Source organism: Brugia malayi (genome assembly GCF_000002995.4).
Source record: "Brugia malayi strain FR3 genome assembly, contig: Bm_v4_Chr3_scaffold_001, whole genome shotgun sequence".
NCBI classification, from domain to species: domain Eukaryota; kingdom Metazoa; phylum Nematoda; class Chromadorea; order Rhabditida; family Onchocercidae; genus Brugia; species Brugia malayi.
Genome location: NW_025062477.1, coordinates 9,681,602 through 9,705,104, shown reverse-complemented (window position 1 = coordinate 9,705,104; position 23,503 = coordinate 9,681,602). Strand labels below are relative to the sequence as shown.

Here is a 23,503-nt window from a genome sequence, read left to right as displayed (position 1 = left end):
TACAGAATGCTAAAATAACAAGTACAGCTGCTAAATTTATGAAAGTTAAGTAACAATTGTAACAAAGTTTTGACAAGTATTAATAAAATATTCCGGTACTTTACTGCTTTAAAAAAGTATATAAAAACATGTGATACCCTATACTGCTTTCCCTGTAATACTAGTAACTTTATAAAAGTAATGCTTTTACTTAATGAACTTAAGTTACCATCGTTATCATGATTGTCTTATCACAAATTTCTTGCCGCAACTTTTTAATCCATTCTTCCATTTTCCCGGTATCTTATGTATCATTAGTTTTTTTTTGCAATAGAACGAAGAGCACGTTCACAAAATCAAACAAATATGAATGAACTCTCAGTATCACTGCTCTCGGGTAATCAAAAAATCAAGAGTTTAGTAGAAACAGACGGTTACTGATTCAATTGTACTCTAACAATATTCGACAGCTTTCGGTAATCTCGCGACCAGCAACCAGTTCGCTTTGTAGAAGCATGCAAATCAACCTCGCGTCCGAAATATTTTATCAACCGAGGGTGCAACCTAACGGATAAATTAAACAATTAATTAAATCAATTAATTAATCAACCAAACAAATTGATTAACTGAATGAATAAAATTGACAAGTGAAACGAAGTGAATGAATAAATAAGTAAATAAATAGACACATATAAAAATAAAAATGGGAATTAACTTTTAAAATATTGAAAATGAAACTTAAAAAAAAAAAAAAAAAAAAGACGTACCTGAATTGGAATGTAGCATCTTTCGGTTGTGGTAATATTTCTGAAAATTAAAACAATCAGCAAAGCAAAGATTAAACCAGAAAAGAAAATAAAATTTCTGGCATTAAATATTTGGCGCGTAATAAAAAGAAGAAATTCTCATAAATTTTTAAAAGAAATTAAAAACAAACACTTTTAAACTTTAATTTAAAGTTCTGTGTAAATACTTATTTCCTACTCAAATCTGTACTAATACGCTGGAATAATTTATACTTATTGAAAGCGACCGAAATTAGGAAAGTAGAAAAGTGAAGAATAAACCTCCATCCAAATTCCATGAACCCTGAGCATCAGTCGCATCCAGGGAGTCATTAACATTCACATGCTCAAGCAAAGAAGCAGGGGTGAATGCCCAGCGAGCAACTCGGAAAACATTTAACTTATTACCCATCGACAAAACACTTTTTGGTCCATTCATTGCAACTTTTCGAATGAATGACAAATTGGAACACCGCGAAATTCGAGGAATCAGGGCTAAATCCATGCTTCCATCACCAATGCCAGTAAACGGAGCCAATCCATACGGTGTAAACGGACTAACACATGGCACCACGCAACATATAATATGAGAAAATTCAGTTTGTAAATGGAACGGGTAGTTCTTATCAGCTTCAACACTTCTGCAAAAGAATGTTAAATCGCGACCTATGGAAAAAGTGAATGTCATTATATGAAGTTACAGCTGGTAAAAGGATTATGGTTTTCTAGGCTAAGTTTTATGTTCACATTGACAGGTCAAGCAGTCATTATAAAGAAACGAAATATCCCATCAATTATAGGAAAATAGTAAATGAACTTGTCCTCCCTAGTAAATAAGCTTGTCCCACATAACTGTGGAGCGTAACTTTAAAAAATCTACTTAGACAATGAGGCGGTAGAGGAACAAATGAGAAAAAGAATGGTAATAAGAAAGGAAATACTTTAAGTTAAAGACAAACGTTGTTATAATATTTCTATTTTACATCCATTTCTGGAAAGAGTATATTTATGATTTTTTCTACAATTTAAAAATCACTTGTCACAAATAGAGCATGGATTAGTGCATTTCGGCAAAACACTTAAATCATTCTTTCCAGCAGCTTCCGGGATTAAGCTAAACGACACACGACCAAAATAAGCAGGGTTACGGATTGTTGTTCGTAAGGCTGAAACATGCTATATGAAGTGAAACTCTATTTATCGATCACAATAACAAGTGCCTAGATAAGCAAATAAAATATGAAAACCGATCCCATCGAATTCAAATTCAAAACATACCAGAATATTGATATCTGAGAGGTCCCATCCATCTATATCGCTCAGAATCGGCTAGTACATCACCAAGCCAACCATATGAGACTGCATTTGCAGATATCCGCATGAGATCATCACCTCTGTGGACCGTACACACGTCTACCGAACATTTACTACCTAAAATGGATTGACGAATGTAATATCTAGTGGAAGATAAACAATGGCTCAATCTCTGATAATTATGAAAAGTTTGTAGTTTTTCCCAAAATCCTAGTTTTCATTATTCATTTTTTTTTTCTTGCAGCAAAGCGAATCCAAGTTTGAGAGAAAAAAACCAAAGTTTTTGAAGTAAAAAGCAACTTCTTTGAAGTTTCAAACTTCTTTTCTAACTTTAGAAAAAACTGTCTAAAAACTTACCAAGCGCGATATGTATAGCAGCAGTTGGACAATCATCAGTGCCATGAACGGAAGAAACAATCGAATTTGCAGAACCAGCACCAATTATACCAAAACGCATTCGTGGCGTTTTTAGGATATCAATGTTAACATCAGATATATCTTTTCCAGCTTCTTCCTGTGTTCTAAAAATTTTAATATCAGCTGTACAGAGGATACTAGTATCCAATGAAAAATGAGTAGCTGAAGAAACCTTACTTTATACCTTATTAAACTTTTCAGTGCGCTGTTCTTCAAGAAAGTGTAAAACTTTCGAGAAGGAAATGTGTAGGAATAACAGAAATGAATAAACAATCTGCGTAACTCAATAAAAATGAAAAAGGTTAGGAAGACTCAAATATCTGTACAAAAATAAAAAGACAGTTTGACCTAAAGAAACATGAACATCCACTAACGTGCATTACGAAGCAGAGAAATCTAACTAAGGTAATTTTAATTTATTTAAAAGTTGACTCAACAAAGCGTCATCTGTTATGATAAGTCCCCTAAGAAACAAATATGAATTTTTTAAATATTCTTAAAAATTGCCTTGAAAAATGTAGAAAATTGCGCAATTATTAAACAAAAGTTCGATTATTGTAGTCACTAGCTAATTAAATTTAAAATATCTTCCTGTTTGCCTAAATTTGTTTTTGAAATCAAATGAACACCTGCAAACGATAGCAGAAAGACATTCATTGAAGAGACCATCACCACCCACCGAAACAACACCATCAATCTGTCGCCACTGTGAAAAATCTAGCTGTTTAAGATAATCAAAGGCATGATTTGCACGCTGTGTCATTACTACATCGCAATGAATTTCAGCCATTTCCAAAATTTTAGCCACCTAAAGTTCATTTTGTTGCATTATAATAAATGATTTTTTTCTTTCCAGACTTAAAATTACACTATTAAATATTATAGAAAGATGGGAAATTAGTTAGCAAAAGCAAGGGACTTCAGAAACTTCCATTATTTTACCTTCCTACGAAAATAGAGCTGGATTTATAGACGATGACGACCTTTGCAACTATAAACTTCCTTTTCTGAGATAAAATTAAATAAACCTCACTTGCTTCGAATAAATTTTCTTGGCTTTGCCTTTACCACCAAATGGATTCACAAATATCAACAATGTTTTCGGTCTTTGCTCCAATTCTAAAACAATAAGGAAACACAATTTCTTGGTTTTTTTTTTTTTGCTCCAAAATTTAAATAAACAAAAATTTCTTGAGCAAATATTTAAAAAAATATTCAAATCTTATTCATTTGTTTTAAATTTTCCAAACATCTGTGGATCCAATCACTTCTAAAATGCAGTATTACATACACTGGTTCAAGGTAACAGTTTCAAGGTAATATATTGCATACCATTAAGAGAAGAATCCAGAACATCCAACCAAAGCTTTTTATCAGCGGTGGTAGTAAATAAAGCTGTAATTGTACGAATACGCCAACGGCGTTTTCTCCTCTTTTCAGCAAAATAAAAGTACAAATGATTTGGAGTATCGACTTGTTTCGCATTCTACAATAATTTGAAGTTCGTGTGAACTGTGCCAGCTATATAAATGAAGGAGCATTTTTTCCGACGATATAAGCAGCAATGCAAAATAGTTTATTTAATATAAATACAGGAACAGAAAATACGGAAAAAAATGTTTAGATAATCAGAGATGTACTAACGTTCTGCCAGATATTCAAAAACATATTTTATGTGAGAAACTGAGCCATTATAACTTAGATTTATTTGAAATCCCTTATCCAAAACATATTATCGTTTGACAGTAATATATAGAGATCCTGAGTTTATTTCATTTTTTGCTGATCCGAAAATATGAATTTCCTTTGTCCAAAAATTGGACAAAGAACTCAGCGGACGAACTACCATTCACAGCAAACACAGAATAGCCAGCACGAAGATTAATTTAATCATACCTGATAAAAATCCTACTTCTTAATGCCACGTGAAATGGACACATTATTCTGAAATCCATCAGTGATTCTTCACTAGTTCAGTAGAGTAACAACGATACAAAAGCAATGTTTACCTTATTTAAATCGATCGGCAATCCTCGTTTGATAATAACTGGTGTGCCTCTTACAGAAATTAATTCATTTAAGTCTTTCAACATACTTTGCTGGTTTTCTCCAGCGCCTCTTAAAAATTTTGTAGAAATTCAGTCTGGATTTTCTGCATTCCAATATCTTTTACACATAATTTGAATTACTGATTGAGCAAGAAATAATTAAAATATATAATCATTGCTAGGATTCAACTCACCCAGTTATTGTGAATTTGAGGAATTTCCTAGACCGATCAAACACTATGCGGTGATACTTTCCATCCGTAGAACGGATATCGGCAACCATGATTGTGCCGGTTGGTCCATTCGTCGTATCATTCTCAGCTGTTAGAAGTTCTTTCTTTAGCATTGCTGCTATCACACCTGCAAGTGAATGCATATTAGTGTTAGACTCCGATTAAGTGTTCCACTTAGTGAATTCTCCTTACAAAAATAAAAAACTGAAGACTCACCATAAATACAAAGAATATTTCTTGAGCTCTTCTTCTTTTGCTGTGCAAAATTTTCGGCCTACTTCAGCTTCTGACCTTAAGAATGTAACAAAAGCAATGGCCATGGCAAGAACAAGCAATAACTACTCGAAACATTCTCTAATATGATCACTAACAGCTTGGACACGAAAAAAAGTCTCAATTGAATGCCTTCATTACCCATCTTTTGTCTACTACACCCACTTACATACTTTCAGGGGATCCTTCATCACCAGCGGCCTTATCCTTCATCTCTACAAAAATTAAACGAACGGTAGCAGTGAGGAAGGACGGCGCTGAAATCACAGAGTGAATGAAGAGGACGGGAAGAGAGAGTAGTCCGAGCTGTGTCTTTCCGATCGATTCATTCGATATATATATATTACACAGGGTGCAATTGTACGACCGGCCGACATAATCTTCCTTCATCCTCCGATATTCCTTTCACCTTTTCGTATTCATATCCTCACACCAATAAATATTATCAGTAATTCAGGCAGAGGTCCTCCTGTAATAAATCGACCCATTATTACTAATTCCTTATTGTTTACTGCACTGCACTATCATTTCGATATTTCCTGAATAGTATTCAGACCTTTCTGCTGAGAGATACCACTAACAAACATAACTTAATAATTTCGATAATGCCTACTTTCTCTGCAGTTGCATATCACTTTTCAAGTTTTCCCCAAAAACTTCCTAAAATGGACAGTATATCTGGACTTTCAGACTTCTTTTGATACTGCTAACGTTACAACAGTGCGAGAGGTCTAACATTGTAAATTATTATTAAAGTATTTGTCACCCTGAAAGATCATTAACATTGTGAAAAAAAAAATGAAAACGAATTCAAAATTGATCAAATGTACAAAATAGTTTACGGAAAAAAAACAGAAATAATAAATGGAATAAAGCCAACTGTTTTGTGATACTGGCATACAAATGAACCGATGAACTTTAGGGTATTAGCCGATGAAACTTTAGGTTCAGGGTATTAGGTGCAGGGTATTTACATGACATCCATTTAGATATTCCCGAGAATATCCTACTTTCTGTTCCTCAGCACTCACCGTTGGTACCATATTAGATGTTAAGATGTTTATTGTGGATAATATACTGGGAGGTAGGGCGAAATTATACTGCCTTCGAATCCCTTAATTTTCAAACAGCCTAACAGACAATCCGACGCGTAGCATTTTATTCCATGCAATTAAGATTGGTAATGATCTTAGAGAGGTCGTCATATGAGTCATATCATGAGGAACTTAGGAATTAAATAAGTCTTCATCACCATACAGGAGGCTGTAATTCAAAATTGTTGCCCTCACGTTTTCGGTTTTTAGCTGATAATTGAATAGGGAATTACAAAAATGGAAGCGAATTCCTACCCTTTGTAACAGTACTGAAACATCTGATTTCGGGACTGCCCAGAATTTTGTGATTATAGTGAACAGAGAACGAATATTTCAGTTGTCAACAATAATTTCATGGTGGATTCGCTTCGAAAGAAAATATGGTTGTTGCGAAATGGTTCTTGAACTGATTATTAAAATATAAATTATCTTCCCTTCTTAAACAAAGAATTGCTCATCTCAGACTCAGTAAATACAAGTGTGTTGCAAAAGCCCTATTAGTACTCTTTAACACTGTAGTGTCAAAGATAAAACTTGCATATACAATGACTATTTGAAATTTCGGAAGCTTCTCCACAAGACTAAAATAATCGCGCCTAAATAAATCAATAACCGTTATTGTGAATCGAGAATGCTCACTATCATTCCATGGTGCATCCGTTCCAATACCATTCACCAAAATCAAGAAGTGATTAAACTGATTAAATTATATTACAATTCGGATTTGCAGACTTCATGTTACTTGTTCAGAAAGGAATAATATCCCACCCATCACATATACTGTTGTAAATGAATCTACACATGCTATCAGTACGGATTTTTAACACACACTACAGGGCTGCGACAAATATTTTTGAACTGAATAATGTCATTATAAATGCTGAGCAACGAAGTAGATGATGGGAGATTTTCCAAATAAACGTACAATATTTGCTTTTTATTGGGATTGATAATTTCCATCTTTCCAGTAATGATAATGAGCAGCGATATGAAGAAATAACCCTTGACCTGAGACAAGAGAAATGAGAGCTATGACAAACATAAAAGAATCGTTTTGTTGCATATCGACCTCCCTCGTTTCACATCATCATGTTTTCTGACAAAGAAAGTCATCGGTGTGTGTGTGTGTCTGTGTGTGTGTGTGTATATGTGTGTGTATGTATGTATGTATGTATGTGCGTATGTGTGTATGTAGTAATACTTCTACTTCTGGACATACGACAAGTGCTGTATAATTCACTTTTTAGCCAAACGTTGTAGCTGACTGTTCGCTTTTTTATTGGTAGCTGCATTCCTATCGGGACCTGTCACATTGAATTTGTATTCTTTTTTAGTTTGTTCATTCACTAATTCCAAAGAAACTTTTGGTAAGCTTCTCAGCTTGTTACAGCAGCACCTTTGCTTTGAAGACTTCTCTCAAACAACCATTGGGAAGTTATAAATACTGTTGACTTAATTTAATTTACCAAACCATTGTAGTTTAGGTGGAAAAAACAACGATCTCTTACCTGATGAATTATCGAACGTGTATGGTCCTTGTGAAGAAGGCTATGTGAAGAGCCGTGAAAATATTTCGCTTGATGTTTGGTTTCAGATGGAAGAAACAAAAGTAAAGGCAACTGTAGAACAAGCTCTTTCAATTTTTGAAAAACTTTCATTGAAAGCGGTTGACAATAAAGATTCCGAAAATGTCGGGGACAGCAAAATACCAAGAAAGTCATTCAAAACTACTTTACTCTGTCAGAAAATGCAACAACCTTCTACAGCATCGAGCTACACTGCCCGTATTTTCAAAGAGTAAGTTTCTGAAATTGCTCCTTATTTCGTACGTCATCCAATTTGCGAATCATTTAATAGGAATTGAGAATGTTAAGGTTTTGAAATGTTGAAAGACGAAATATTGTCATTTCTGGTTTAGTTTTTGTTTGTAATAAATTTGAAGAAGCAGAGATTGTGTGACTTTTCTTTAATTGATAAAAACGCAAGTAGGTTGGGAGACTCGACTGTAATGTTAGGTGTTGTGCTTGCAACTGTTTTCAGTTAAAAGAGAAGGGAATAATTCTTCTTCCTTCTTCAAAGGCGTTTAGATTTGTGGAAGAAGTTTATAACTATATTATACATAAGTCATGTCTTAGTGATTTTAGTTTCCGTTCTTTAGTAGTGCATTCTCAAGGATTGGATTAGTTTTCAGGTTATAGGATTTCATATTTTCAGTCGTACTCGACATCGTTATAAGCCGTATTTATTACCTTTAATGAGCAAAAAAGTGGAAACGCTTAAGCGCATTTCTGTTTTGGAAAAACTCTGGGGCATTAAATTAGAAGGCGATGTTGACGAGTTGCGGTTGACACTGTCAGAGCAACCATCCATTATGGAAAGGTCGATTTATATTCATTCACAAGTAGAATTGCTAATTTGATTTATTTTTAGAAGTGTTTGAAATTCATATAGGTTGTAGTAGAGTTCAATTTAATATTAAAGTTATTTACGGAGTCACATATGATGACACTTCTTTTTTGAATTCACAAAGGAGAACGCTTCATAATTTTATAAAAGGTGTAAGTTTGGAATTAAATAAACACTTTTCTTCTTGACCTAGAGATCAGAATTGTTTTCAAAAATTTATATGTGATACATTTACGTGTACTTTTTGTATATTCCACTTTATTCAGGAGTAAAAGCTCAAGCTGCTCGGTTGAAGCATCACGATATTCACCGTGGGAGTTAGCGGATGAAGGTGTGGATGGCGAAGTTGCTGAACTAGCGGAATATTTTAACCAGTTTGTTAATATTTGCTTGAAAATGTCGGTCCTGGCTGAAAGTATGTATGCATAAAGCTATGCCAACTATGCTAATTAATAATTATCTGCTCATCGTTAAAAAGCTCAGGCCAATCATACACTTTTTGTTGATTTGGAATGAGTGTTTACATAACTTGAGAACTTGCATTTATTGGAGATTGCATTACATTATTCATTTTATGCATATGTCACGCACATTTATTTTCGGTGGAACCTGATAGTTCTTTCGTTTTTCCTAGCTAGCATATATAGGTATTTCTTGTATATGGTCTACGAATAGCAAACAGAATTGATAAAGGATAAAAGATTCCCGCCGTATCTTGACTCATGTCTTGTTTGAATTTGAAAACTTTTGTTGACAAATGACTGTATTTATTATTAATTCCGTGTCCCCACCATGTTCAGAGAATAATTGCGCAATTAATTACTTTGGTCATTTTCTAGCTTACTTTTTAGCTTATATTTTGTAATGTATTTGTATATATTAAATTCGGTTTCCAATTTATTGTAATAAGAAATTAAAGCAATCTTGCGAAGATAACCTCACTACAAGTTTTCTCCAACTCATCCCAACCACTTTGTGCGGAAAAACATACAGTCCATTACTGAGTTACAAAATGCACTGTGCTTTCGTCCTTACGATTTCTATTCAAATAACTTATATGTTGTAAGAGGATCATTTCTTGAAACATAAACATTCCCTCCGTTTGCTTCTATTTCGTTAATAACGAATTATAAAATTCTCAACCAATGTTGCAGTTTAAGAAATGTTCCTCGTAATCTTCATCAAGTGATATCGCTCTAATACGTAGTCGATAAAGTGCAATAATCGTTATTTGTCATTCCTCGTTCGCATTATAATGGTCCCACTTTTAAGTACTATCTAATTCACAATGGAAATAAATTTCTTCAAATTGCAGCTCGTTCCCCAAAAGCTTATATATAAGCTATGAAGCCATCGCCTTCTTTCCTCTGCTTAAGAAGTGCATAGTGACATCCTTAATAGTCCATTACTTTCCCATATTTTAAGAGGTGTAAGTTTTATTTAGTCCTATTCAGTATTTCATATTTAATCGAGCTCATAAATTCTAAAAGTAGATATTCCTATATAATGATTCAGAAGGACTTAGAAAGCCCAAAACTTAAAATGAAGAGAACAAATGACAAGAATATCTAGTTTCTCTGGTGGCAGCTAAACAATCCATAACTGTTTATCCCCTTTCAACATCAATACATCTATGCACAAAAAAAAAAAAAAAAGTTCCGAATATGATAAGAAATGTCAACATCGTCATTGTTGGAACATAACATAATGTTGTAAGATGTGAAAATTCGGATGAGTGAATAGGCTGGAACCTGTACACTCTTCATATCGATGTAAAATGAATAAAAATTCAGGAAATATATAAGATGTAATGCAACAGAAGACCAATCAGTACTGGAAAGAAGCTCGATTCTGTGACTACTTTTCGATGCTATTTAGCGTGCTTCCTCACCTAATATTAAATATTTGGTCCTAAACTGCCACTCTTGAAAAGCCTAACCTGTTCAAACCAATTAAGTTGAACAAAAATGAGTGCGGTGAGAAACAAAACACAAATTTTTTAAGTTAATTTCACAGACCCCTGCCAAATATAAATGTTTTAATTTTTCAGGAACTTATTTCTACACTTAATGAAAGTGACAAAGTGTAAGTGAACTGAATAAACTCATGGATTTTAAACATTATGGAGTATAGCCTGGATGCAATATAATATAATATACGTCTTTTTACACTATTTAGCTCAGTTATTCAAAACGCTATAACTAAAACCATCGAAGTATTAGAAATCCACTAAACTACTGGAAAAAACCGGAATTTTGATCGACTCACAGTGTCTTACAAATAAGATATATGCTATAACTTCAACGCTGACTACGAGTTGATGATGAAGTTGAAGAAGTACTGGAAATGGAAGAGAAATAACGATTGTAAGTGATATAGGGAAACTCAGGATGGCGCACAGGTACTATTCGTGAACCATCTGCAAGCCAGTTTCGCGGACCCAACACATCTCCACCATCTTCGCACAACCGTTCTTCTAACCATGCCAAAAAACGGTCTTTTCTCCGTCCTGTGACTATTCTATGCTTCTGCAAAAAGGTTAGCAGCATATAAGTAACTGTTAAAAATATTTTCTACAGCCTCCAATCAGAACACAACTTCTTAAAGCAGATTAATCAGCTATTTCTGAAACTGAGCAAATAAATCAATGAATGAATGAAACCAAATAAATCGTAAACTTACATCCATCCCTTTTCGCGGTGCTCCGGTTCTTATCAAAAGATCACCTGAACCCTTAGTAAATCGCATTTTATAATTTCCAGCTGGAGAAAACAGAGCGCTTAAGTCTTCACTCACCGTAAAGGACAATTTCTCTTCCAACTTCTGTTCTCCATTTCCATCTTCATTCTTTTTACTCGTTTCATCGTTCCTCTTTCTAAAACTGATGACAATAAGGAATATTAAGAATGGAATAATTAAAACAAAACAACAATCTGTTTCGAAGCACTATAGGAAAGCAACCTGCCATAAGAACAGACCTGTACTTGTCTATTCCCGCTTTGATATATTTCATAAGAAATAAAGGAGGTCTTTCACCAATGGTCTCGAGCATCTGCTGCTGATCTTCCTGACTTAATGCTGATGATGACGGTTCATTAGTAAGACTCTAAAAAAACTATATAAACCTATATATTTCCTGAATAGATGAAAAAATTAAGTAATATACATAATCAATGTTAAGCGACGCACTACAATGAATAAAAATAGGATGCGTTAATAAATGAAAAAATTACTAGAAAATTTATTCAACCTCAACATAGTGATGTACGTAACGACTCCACTCTTGGTCACTGTCACCTTTCTCTCCTTCTTCGGTGACATTACTGTCAATCAGTTCCATCGTAACGCTTCGAGTATCATGAAGGAAGAAAGTTTTGAAACAGTTTTGATTAACAAGCACTTCTTGTGCAGCCCGTTCATAAGCATCATCAATATTTTCTTCATTTTTGTCTCGACTGTACAAACTGACGGGACGCTCAAAACGGTATTTTTTATACAGATCCATACTAGCAACGTTCGCATCCTCGCAAGACATGTTTTGTAGTTGCCGTGCAATTGTCATGATAATTTTATCCATTGTAAATGTTAAATAAGCAGCTGTCCCGAACATTTTTCTGAAAAAAAAAAAAAACACAATAAACTGATATAATTTGAATAAGGCCCGTTGCATGTTACAAAATGCTTCAATCAATTCGCTATCACTTTACCTGATGTTGTCTTCAAAAGCAACACTATCAATAAGACCATCCAAAAGATTTTTGACTTCATTGATCAATGCAACGTAGTAGTTAACCGGATTTTGGGTATCCGGTTTCAGCAAAGACAAACCAAGTTTTGTATCTAGTTCAACTGATTCCAACGAACCACCATCACCGGTACATCGGTTTATTACAGATTCTCGTTCCATCCGTATGCGCTCTTCTACCTGAACAATTCATTATACTTCCTAAATCATATGGAAAATTATTACAAAAAATTAAAAATGATTTCTTATAAAAAAATTTTAGCTCCTAATGATTCTATATAACATCTTGCTTCTTAAATAATGAATTTAAGATCCGAGAAAATAGGCTTGTTTTTCAAGGCTTAAAAGTCAAAACACATTCAAAATACCAGTTAGTATTGGTTTTTTAAAGCTAAAAAATGAATATGCTGTAAATTACTTCATGATTCTTAATAATTTCTTGATGTTTTTTCTTCAAATACGCCAATCGATCACACATTAAATGATGAAGTCTAATGAATATGCACCATGTGTTGGCACCATAGAAAAGACGATATGTAGATGTTTCGGTTTCATTTGAAAATTGAGCCTTAAAACATTACATTTCAAAAATTTGCAGTTCGAAAACTTCAAACTAAAAAAGGCCAAACAACTGCTTGAAATCCAGCATATACTACGTAACCAATAAACCTAATACACTTTAAAATTCGAACTTGTTGAGAGTTACACAACGGAAAGGACCTTTATCAAAAGAAGAAAATTTATTCTGTTTAAGAAGCGATAATTCCCTAAGCTAAGAATTAAACAACATCTGCTACTTTGCTACAATTCTTAATTACGTCGGAAAAATATATGCCATGTCTAATTCCAAAAAAAGATACATCTTGCAATAATAAATATTTCTATAAAGTGTCTTCACTTATCATACATTTTTCGAATCCACATCGTCACTTATCTTTTGAGCTTCGTCTGTGTTCAATCCAACATTTTGCTCTTCAGAATTTTGATCTTTAATATCATTATAGCATTAAGCACCAGATAATGTATTGTCCATCAAAAAAACTAATGTAAAAATTATATTATATGAAGAAGAATACAATAAATACTTTTATTCATTAAATCCTTTCAGCAAAAAAAAATTTTTTTAAATTACGAACCGATACGATCTCGTCCTTCTACTTCCTCCTCATCACTTAACTCTTGGGGCGGAATATTGAATAATTCCGGAACAAAACGTTTCAGATAACGTTTTGCATGACGTTTTTCCTCTTTCTGAATGTTTGCCTGTCGTTTCACATAATGTATTATTAAATCGTTAACATCATACAGGACACGTATATCTTCCGGATATGAATAAACACAATGTGGTCCATATTCCACCGATTCACCTTCATCATTTCGATCAGCACGCTAAATTATCAACAGAACTGGATTAAAACACGCGTTTCACTTAACCTAGTTCTAACAAAGCTGTACTTTCTGCAAATATAAGGAATCGGAAAATACTAGAAACAAATCGAACAGATTATCACTTTGTTACAATTTTCAAAAGAGAGAAAATTAGACTAAGACTCAGCTAAACGATATCGACTTCTCTGGACATGAAATTCACTATCTTGGACTCACCGTACTTAAAAAATAACATGACTTTAAAAAATCAATCCTTTCATTTACGTTCTGGTTGTTACTAATTAAAATTATTTTGGTTACTATTTCGTTAAATCTCAACAGAAAAAATTACGGAATGAATTCAAATGCAATACCTTACCTCATCATATAAATTTTCGAACTGGCTCACGATCGTTTTCGCACGAAGTAGTTTTAAATCATTTTGCTTAAAGATTACTGCTTGATGATCTAGACTTTTTGTGTAATGTTTCTCTGTTTCTTCACGCCAGATACGATTACACAGTTCTTGATTTTTACGCCATTCGACATCTTTTTGCCGCATTCGTTCAATTAGTCTTGGTATCATAACTTGAGGACTTTTCATTGCTCCTTCCAACATCTTTACGGTATGATCCCTAAAAAAATAAATCTCCACAAGTTCAACTGCTAAAATTACTTACTTTTTACTACTTCAGTTTGATGCAATTTAGAAAGTTCTATAACTTTACCCATAAATTCGCTGTAGTGCGCGTAACATTATCGAATTAGAACTGCCACCCAAAGAAGGACCCAAACGAAAACATTTCAATTCCTCATTTTTCATTCGCAACATCTTTCGTTGAACCATTTCCAAAACCTCTAAAGCTGTTTTGTTCACTTCAATTACGATGTCCAGCTGAAAAATTCATCTTCTAAAACACATTATTTAATTAAAGAAATGAAGAAACATGTGACATTTACACAAACCTCATAACGTTCATCCTCCGTGCGAAATACAAACTCTTCAAACTGTGTTTTCTTAGAATGGACGGCTGAACTATCCTCAGAAGACCAACACGGAAATGAAACCCATGAATCGTTGAGGACTGATTCACAAAGAGATGTTCGACCAGAACAAAGTGGCTTTTCGTATGATTCAGGTAAAGACCTATAACTAACACCCAGTCTTCGACATGTAGCATAATCTGAAATTTTTTTGTCTTAGAAGACGCATGAAGTCATATCAAATCAAGAAGAATGAATTTAGTTCGCAATAAGAAAAAATGTACAGCACAATTTTCTTATATAATAATCCTAATTTTTGAAATTACCAATTTTGTGTTCCAATTCCATGTCATCGTTCATTTGAGCTTGTCGGCGTCGATGTTTGTCGTCGTTCTGTTGACTATCATTATGTATATCCGGCAAGCCCAACAGTTCTTTCACATGCTTCAGTAACACTGTGAAACGTCTGAAGAAAATTAAGTGCGAAATATGACGTCAATAAACAGCGTCAAAAACGATCAAAAAGTAAAAAAAAAAAAAAAACAATTTTTAAAAATCTTTCATTTATGCCATGAGGAGGAGCAATTAGCACTACTAAAACATAATTACTAGTAAACTGACATTTTCTATTCGTGAATATTTTTGGAAAATTTTACCCAATGAAAGGTGTCAAAAGTTCCACAAGTTCGATTTTTGAAATAATGCTTTGGTTATACAAAGCAAGACATCGCAGAAAGTTTTCATGCACACCATTATCAATAAGAGCTTTCCGTACCTACAAAATTTCTCAATAATTTCCGTAAGTTAGAACTTCTCCTTAAATTCAAAATATGTATTTTTACATCTTGAGCAACATTACCAATAAGAACTGTTAAGAATCAAAAATACGAAATAAATTAAAAGCTAATTTGACGCAAAAAAATTAATATTGACCTTAGAAAGTTTGAACATATTAAGTAATTTTTACATACCATTGTGCAACAAAAAAAAACCTTCTGATGCTTTGCATGAAACACTAAAATACTGACTTTTTCACAAGTACTTCAATTCATCAGTTTCCACCAAACACCAGTAAAAATGTTTGATTATGTAAAAGATTTAAAGAAAAGTCAAAAAATATCAGAAAGCTTACTTCTTGTAGCCAGCATACCTTGTCAAAGAAAAGATAATCTTCAACGGTACCAAATTTGGCTGCTTCTTCAACATCTGTATCATAGGTTAACATATTAATAGTTCCTAATTTCGCTCTCTGCAAACAAAACACAACATTAATAGTGTTAAATGATAAAAACTATTAGGCTATGCTTAAACTTAAATATAGCTCAAACAATTCAGTCGTCTTACATTAGTATTTGCTGCATCTACTATTAATATTATACTATTCATAGTACCCAAAAGACATTCAAACATGTTGGGCTACTGTTACATAAAACATGGCAATACGCTTTTAAAAAAGACCTTGGCTGCTGTTGTAGAACACATATAAACGGCACGCTTTCCAGGACTCATTCCTTGTAGATTCTGCACTTTTGGAACACAAACAGGCTGAGGAGAAACGACAAAAGTACTGCGTTCCCCACTCTTCTGGACTCTTCCCTAAAAAGTTTACGACTAATCTCACAAAGAAAATTAATCAGATTGAATTTTTGGAAAGAAGATTACTTTACTGGCTGTATCTCGAAGCGTACTAGAGGATGTGCAAGAATTTCCAGAACAGCTAGGCTGAAATTGCTGCTTAAATTCTTGTACTAAATCTGTGTCATTTTCAAAAAGCATTTCGACTGCTTCCAGAGCTCGTTTATATCCCTGAATGACTCCTCCCTCCTGAAATGCAACTCCTGAATAACTGTTGATTTCTAGTCAGTGAAAAAAAAAAAATATTCCTATACAAACTATTCATTTGGAATTATAGGAATATGTTTCCGACTAGAATACAAATATAAAATTCTGCTCTCAAAGATTTCAGATACAGACAACAAAAAAACTACACTTGACTATCATATAATAAAAGCAATCCTCATCACTCTGACTTATTGGTCAATATGGAAATGTCTTTCTTTTTAAAGAAATCATGCATATTAGACAGCGACGTCAAGAGGCACGCATGTAAATAAAGTAACCGTAGAGTCTACTAAACAGAAGGTAAATTTTACCTGTGTTAATCGATGAAGCCGTTGAAGAATTTCAAGGAATTTATGATAGATCTCAGGCCGATCCTCAAATCGAGCCTGAAAATGAAATTTTTGAGAACTTTTCCACTTCAAGTATAAGATCATCACAATCCAATATGATATATTACACTTTATGTTTAATTTATAATATAATCACTCACCATCACTTTGTTTCTGTACATTATAGCATCTTGATAGGTTGCAGTGGTGACACGATTTGACAAAAAAGTGGTGGACCTAATTTCACTACACTGCGGATCTGTAGCAACCGGTGTCAGTTCATTTTCCTGTTGTCCGGTCATAACTGGTTCCAATTCAGGAACTGATGCACTGGCTTCACTTGCTGCTAATAATGGATCTCCAGTAATATCCGCAACAGGTTCAACCGGAAGTGAAGCTTTTGTCACTTCAGAATTTTGTGTTGTTTCTGATAATTCAGAAGTGGACGATTCAGAATGATCTGAAAACTATGTGTATAATCATTTCCTTTTAATTTTTCTGACAAATTGGAAACAATGATAACAAAACATATCCAGTAACACTAAATTCAAACATTAATTAAATTATAATGTATTATTCACGGAATATCTTCTGACTTAATTTATCCCATGCAAATTAAAGCAACACAGATTCTTTTAGTCCAGAATTTTAGTAGAACTCCAGAAAACGCTACTCATATTTAACACATGGAAGAGAAGGGGTTACGATTGAGTAACAAGATCTACAGGGCGCGCAATTTCATTTTGTATTTTCTCTGTTGTTAAAAAAAGCTTCGACGCTTTTAGAAGGATAAGAAGGAACAGAAATAAAAACGATTCGGAAAGGTAAGCAGATAAAGGTAGGATGACTCATAATAATGACAGTATTGCTATTCGGAGATCACCAAACATAATTCCATGAAAAAAAAAAAAAAAAAAAAAAAAGACAGATAAGAATCTCTGTAACAGTGTGGCACGTTCCATAAGAAATAGCAAAAATCTTTTCAATACGGTTGTATGCAAAAACCAACTCCCATGTTTTTCAGTTTCAAAAAAAAAAAAAGTATTACAATGAAATGAGTGTCCGCTATTATAACATTAACCACTGCTATGCTTAATATAATCTTTTGCAGAACGACTTCTAAGCAAAACATACTTTCATTTATGATTTGTCTACGACCATTTGGTTCAGTTATGATGACCTTTATCCCGTCAACGGAAACATCAAATCCAGGTGGCAGAAATGTGTTAAATGCAATGATTAAATTAGGTCGACCACGAAACAAACGTGAAACCCGCTTTATTACACCAGGTGTATCAATGCTAAAAATCTGTGATATTGTTTACAAAATTTGGAGAAATGGTGAAAAAAAGTAGTAGAAAAATTAAAAAAGCATAACCATCTAGTTATTTATCTGTCTATATAAGTGTAAATATTACAAATCTCAAGACTCACAGTTCAAACCAATATCCAAAAACTTTAGAAATGAACATCTTGTTATATTCGCTTGTCTTCTTAACTGTTCTACCGGCAAGTATGAAATGCTTAATCACTATATTTTAACCGCTAAATCTTCTTAGAGGTTTAAGAAACTTACGCTTGGGATTTGAAATCTTTCATGACATCGAGGAAGTTAACGTAGACATCTGGTGCATCCGCAAACTGCTGTTTTACTTGATCCAAATAGCATAATGCATCTTCAACACGCAGTCTCTGCAAAAAAAAACTAAGTAAACAATTTGGGTTCATTTAAAGACAAAAAAAAGAAAATTTTAGAAATATATTTTTACATTTCCACGCATGCTGCTTTCACGTGTCGTTTCAGATACCTGATTTGGTTGAAGTGAAGCACTACCATTTGTCACAGCGTTTTCACGTCTGCAAGGCAAATATAGGTTGATAATAATAATAAATAACAATACATCATTTAATATAACATGTCGTTCTTCTTTAAAAATAAATGGAGTAGAAAAGAACATATTAGAAGTTGATAGGAAGATTAAAACGAAAATAATAACACTAACTACGTTTTATTTTATCCAAAGGTTTTCTTATATTTTCTTCTCCAAACAACTATAATCACTAGCTTATAGCTTTTGTTTATTGAAAAAAATTTACTCTTGAAAGATTAGAGTGCTTGAACTTTTAAATATCCTCAATACTTTTAGTCTTATCAACTTTTATGATTAATCTCACCTATTCTTTATGGAAACAATCCTTTTTCCGAGAATATTTCTTGCAGAGACAAGTAAACTAATATAAGAAGTGTGGCTTAATACCTCAAATTACCCTTCCTTTTTTGTAATTCCATTCACTCATTGATTATAGTTAATAAAATTAAAAAAATTAAAAATTAAAAGGTAATATGAAAGAATTACTGTGATTGCAATACATCATTTAATATAACATTATTCACAATTGGTATACGAACTGCTGGATTATTTCCGTTTATAGCTGACATTCCTCAAAACTTTTTTCAGGACATCAACTGTTTTCTTCTGTAAACAGTGTAAAGGTTGAAGATAACCTTCAAAGACACTTCATTATGACAAGCTAATACAAAATTATAACTTCCGAATTTTTATGCAGAAATCATCTAGTCCCAAGAAAAATGTAGATAATAATTGGATTAATGTACACTGTGAACTAAACAGGAAGTAACAGACCAGTTTAAATTGTGCATGATGAATACAGCTCAAGTACCATTTCAACTATCAAATACTACAAACAAGTTTCAACAGTAATCATAAAAGAAAAAGAGAAATCGATAAAAGATTTAATTTCAGCAAAACGTACCGTCCAAGTTTGGCTTAAAGCTCGTACGTATAAAGGTTCATCAAGAATATAAAAGCACACATTTCCAAGACTTTTTCATGATTTTCTTGACATTCTAAAGCTTTCTCACGACCTTCTTCTACTCTGCTGGTTTCTATAAAGTAAATTATGAAAAATGGAGACAATCATTGTATAATTCATCCAAACGAAAACTCTCAATGTGATATTAATTAGCAATAAGCTCAAGTCAAACCTTTACAGGTTAGCAAAACAGTACAAAGACTCGATGAATTTACTTGTTAAAATACATCAAAATATCAGCCCCCAAAATATTCTATGCAGTCTCTGTAGTTTTTTTCATATAATTCATTCCACAACACTGCAGCAACTAGTAACTCCAATATGCATTCATCTACTTGTTTTATCAATTCACCTATCGCTTCAACAAAGATTTGCTGTTTCTTCTTGCTAAATAGTGTCATTCACCTCTTTTAATTTTTGACATCTATCCTCACGAATATCATTATTCTACAACCTCTTTCGAAAGCTCATTACTTATTACTCTTAAATGGTCAATCTCAGCGAAACAAAGTAGCAAATCATGGGAAGCATAAATTCATCGCCTTTAGAGCAACCACTGCTCACCCACAAAACCGAATCAACTGCTCAATTGAACACCAAGACGTACGACGAATTTTAAAAGAGGATTTCTTTTGGATTCGAGTGAAAACTACAATCCCAAGGCCGTCATGCACTGTCTTTATTTGGCGCAATTTTACTGTGGAGGACAGTAATGCGCTGTTTACTTCAGACATTTATTTTCTGTGCAGTTGGCAATCTTCTTAAGTGAATTGCTTCTGTACAAAAGAGAAATTTAAGCAAATTAATAATGATTATCAAAAAATCAAACTTATCATTCATTTTACATTGATCGAATAATTTTACAGTACAGTAAGAAATGTTTTTGGAAATCTAATTCTGACTGTCAAAAATCTGACACCTGAAATTTTCGGTAGTATAATTAGCAAATTAATAAACTGACTAATTGATTTTTTTTGATTAGCATTTATCATTTTTATATTATGGATAATAAAACTCTCTAAAGAAGTGTATTTAAGTGTAAAATTAAGAGTACAATCGTAAAAGAAGCAATTTTATAGAGAACCTAACAGTTCAACACAGTTAAGAAAATCAACTAAATTTGTGGTGGGAACCGAAGGATGGAACAGTCACTTATCTTGTTTATCGCTATATTTATGTATTTATGCATTGTATTTTTTAAAATAAAAGAAATTGGCTGGCTGACCTCTTGTTATTACTCATTCGAGAAATACAGATAAGTGAAACTTTTTCAAGTCGCGCTTTCCGATACTTTCGAGTCTCGTTTAATTTCTCGATAAGTCTAGATTTACCTTATTCCCAATTCCGCGAAATTCTTAGGTCCAACCATAAAAAGAATTTGTTAAGTAAACTTTTCATTGCATCTTTTTTAACGATATATTTTTTAATCATTACTAGTTCTGTAATGCTTATTATAAAATATTACTTACAACATGTTTTCTGTTGCAATATATCATTCGTACACTGCTGTCATTTGATCGTACATCGTGAAATTGTCTGTTTTTATTACCTTTATGATACGTTAATTGCATGTAGTAGCAAAGCAATAGTAAGTCATCAACTTAATGAGTGACGCAAAAACACACATTGCATAATAAAATGCTGCAATTGAAATAAAGCAGCGAGCAGACTCGTTTTTCTCATGCATTTACGTCGATTATGATAGAAAGACGTGATAAGAAACATGATTATTAAAAAATCAAACTTTAGCATTCATTTTACATTGACTGAATAATTTTACAGCACAGTAGGAAATGTTTTTGGAAATCTAATTCTATCTGTCAAAAATCTGACACCTGAAATTTTCGCTGGTATAATTAGCGGATGTGCTTGTTGGATAAAGCTTGAACAGCTTTGAAAAGATCAAATGCACTGTCCTCCATACTGCATGATGAAAAGACAGTCGGATAACTTTTGCGAAGGGCAAAAGTTATCATAATTGAAACTATTAGAACTTAAGGTTTCTGATATCTATTGATTGGTTTTTTATGACTGTTATCAGTTCCTCGAGCAATTTATTTCCATTTATAATGAATGGATGTTTTTGAAGGATACCGAGTCTGTTGAACCATGAACGACCTTCGTGTCACAGATCAATGTTGTCGCATTAACTATCTTTGCCATGGCACTTTGTCGCGACATCATCTTTCGCTTATTTCCTTCATTCCTTTCGCGGTGTGCAACATGATTAATATTTGGTCCTCCAACTATCAGTGCAAGTTCAGAAGTAAATAATTCCACTCTAATATGCAAATTTTTTTCCCTAATGCAATAACAGTGTTGACATACTATCTTATTTATTTCCTCTCTATCTGTTTTATGCAATTCAGATAATTGAACAGTATAAATATCAATAATCAAATATCTGATTAAACCTATCCCTTCTAATGTATGATTGTACCGTCTATAATATTTTATTGCTAACGCAAAAACTTGTTAACCGGAAAAGAGATGTGCAATAAGATAAATTGAAATTGATCGATAGCTACTTTAACGTAGGACAAACTGATCGATACGTGATTGTCAGACTTGATTTCGAATAGTTATTGAGACAACACTCTAATAATCAAATAATGACTGATATTTCACCAAATATCATTTACCACATTACTTATTTAAAGATCAATAGATGCATGTTTATCATTGCTTCGGTTTCATAGAATTCAATCAGCTAATACCATTCTCCATACCGTTTTGCAGATCAAATGAAAAGTAATGAAGAAGAAAAGCGTTGATTCTAGATGACATTTCTTATAAAAGATGTCAGGTACTCATTTAAATATATCATGTTGTGGTATTTTTTTATTCTGTTGAAAGAAGTTGATGTATTTAATGTGAGAGTTGTTCGTTTATTCCAAACATAACATATCTACTCCATCCTTCAAAAGAAAAAAGAATTCAGAAGGAAGTTCTTATTTATTAATTTTTTATGACTAATTGGCCTAATTCTTATTATCGTTGTTGCCTCTGAGAACCGCTGTTTTGGCATGGGAAGCGCAACAGTTTTGTGCCAATGTGGTTGACCGGACAGGTTCGCTGAAAAAATACAATCGACAACAGAAGGAATTGAGAAACACAACAGATACGGGAAGGACAATGCAGAAGAATAAGAAAGGGATCTGTGGAAAAGTGATGATAAAGATTCTGGATTTCTTCTAACCACTTCCTTAATTTCTTGAAAAATTCTGCAAAATTTACTGAAAAACTTTTACGTAGCGGGCGCACAATACTAGACAGGGAAAGAGGGGTTTTTGAACCACCACTACCTCTACGAAGTATTTCACCCGATCGTGCTACTGGTACGATTACCCAGCGCTACAGCAGCGCATCATCAAATCATCGCGTCATCTCACCGTCACCACCAATAACATAGGTGGACCATCGGGTCGGGGGTCAATGTCCTCGCCGATCAGAAAGATAGAAAAGAGGAGGGGGACAATCGCCAGCAGTATCAGCCGCCTCCCGTACCAGTCAAATACACAATAATAATGTATGTATCTGGCGGACATATAACAATGTTTTGGCCCTTGTTCTCCTCCATCCCTATTTTAACATTGAAAAGTTTTCAAAACGATTTCAACTCCCCCGCCCCCTGTTTTCCCCTTCCTTGTTCCCCCCTTCCCGCACCAACATTATCTCTATCTCCAAAATTACAGAAGGAAGAGTTCTGATACACCATCACCACTACCACGGGTTTTACTACTACTCGGGAAAGTTCGTCGTCTCCATCATCATCGTTATCGCCAAATTTGGATAGTTGAGAGGGCATCTCCCGATCCGACCTCCTCCTCCAGCGACCACTATCTGTCCAT

The 23,503-nt window shown here is 33.5% G+C and overlaps 3 protein-coding genes across 5 annotated transcripts; 1 reads left to right on the top strand and 2 right to left on the bottom strand.

Annotated features, from left to right (window-relative positions):
* Positions 1 to 413: 413 nt before the first annotated feature.
* Positions 414 to 5,262, bottom strand: Bma-cerk-1 (Uncharacterized protein; the record flags this gene model as incomplete). The annotated part of the gene is made up of 12 exons (XM_043080666.1): positions 414 to 543; positions 747 to 786; positions 1,047 to 1,405; positions 1,801 to 1,930; positions 2,043 to 2,195; positions 2,436 to 2,599; positions 3,125 to 3,303; positions 3,529 to 3,614; positions 3,828 to 3,981; positions 4,505 to 4,613; positions 4,738 to 4,903; positions 5,223 to 5,262. The coding sequence occupies 12 exons, from the start codon at positions 5,260 to 5,262 to the stop codon at positions 414 to 416; spliced, it is 1,710 nt and encodes a 569-aa protein (XP_042936600.1).
* A 2,475-nt stretch (positions 5,263 to 7,737) lies between these two features.
* Bm3154 lies at positions 7,738 to 8,978 on the top strand (the record flags this gene model as incomplete). 2 transcript variants are annotated; one of them, XM_001901432.2, is made up of 3 exons in its annotated part: positions 7,738 to 7,940; positions 8,358 to 8,522; positions 8,816 to 8,978. In XM_001901432.2, 3 exons carry the CDS (start codon positions 7,738 to 7,740, stop codon positions 8,976 to 8,978), a joined length of 531 nt encoding a protein of 176 aa, XP_001901467.1. The 2 variants fall into 2 exon arrangements, with proteins under 2 accessions (XP_001901467.1, XP_042936599.1); XM_043080665.1 differs by lacking the exon at positions 7,738 to 7,940 and having other exon boundaries at positions 8,398 to 8,522.
* Positions 8,979 to 10,849: 1,871 nt separating this feature from the next.
* Positions 10,850 to 19,257, bottom strand: Bma-sin-3 (Uncharacterized protein; the record flags this gene model as incomplete). 2 transcript variants are annotated; one of them, XM_001901431.2, is made up of 22 exons in its annotated part: positions 10,850 to 11,077; positions 11,232 to 11,424; positions 11,528 to 11,655; positions 11,800 to 12,163; positions 12,257 to 12,474; positions 12,713 to 12,862; positions 13,202 to 13,281; positions 13,431 to 13,683; positions 14,042 to 14,297; positions 14,391 to 14,557; positions 14,629 to 14,846; positions 14,973 to 15,112; positions 15,303 to 15,421; positions 15,779 to 15,895; positions 16,105 to 16,242; positions 16,309 to 16,470; positions 16,800 to 16,874; positions 16,979 to 17,277; positions 17,952 to 18,118; positions 18,394 to 18,509; positions 18,587 to 18,674; positions 19,175 to 19,257. In XM_001901431.2, the coding sequence occupies 22 exons, from the start codon at positions 19,255 to 19,257 to the stop codon at positions 10,850 to 10,852; spliced, it is 3,759 nt and encodes a 1,252-aa protein (XP_001901466.2). The 2 variants fall into 2 exon arrangements, with proteins under 2 accessions (XP_001901466.2, XP_042936598.1); XM_043080664.1 differs by lacking the exons at positions 17,952 to 18,118; positions 18,394 to 18,509; positions 18,587 to 18,674; positions 19,175 to 19,257 and having other exon boundaries at positions 15,797 to 15,895; positions 16,979 to 17,119.
* Between the last annotated feature and the right edge of the window lie 4,246 nt (positions 19,258 to 23,503).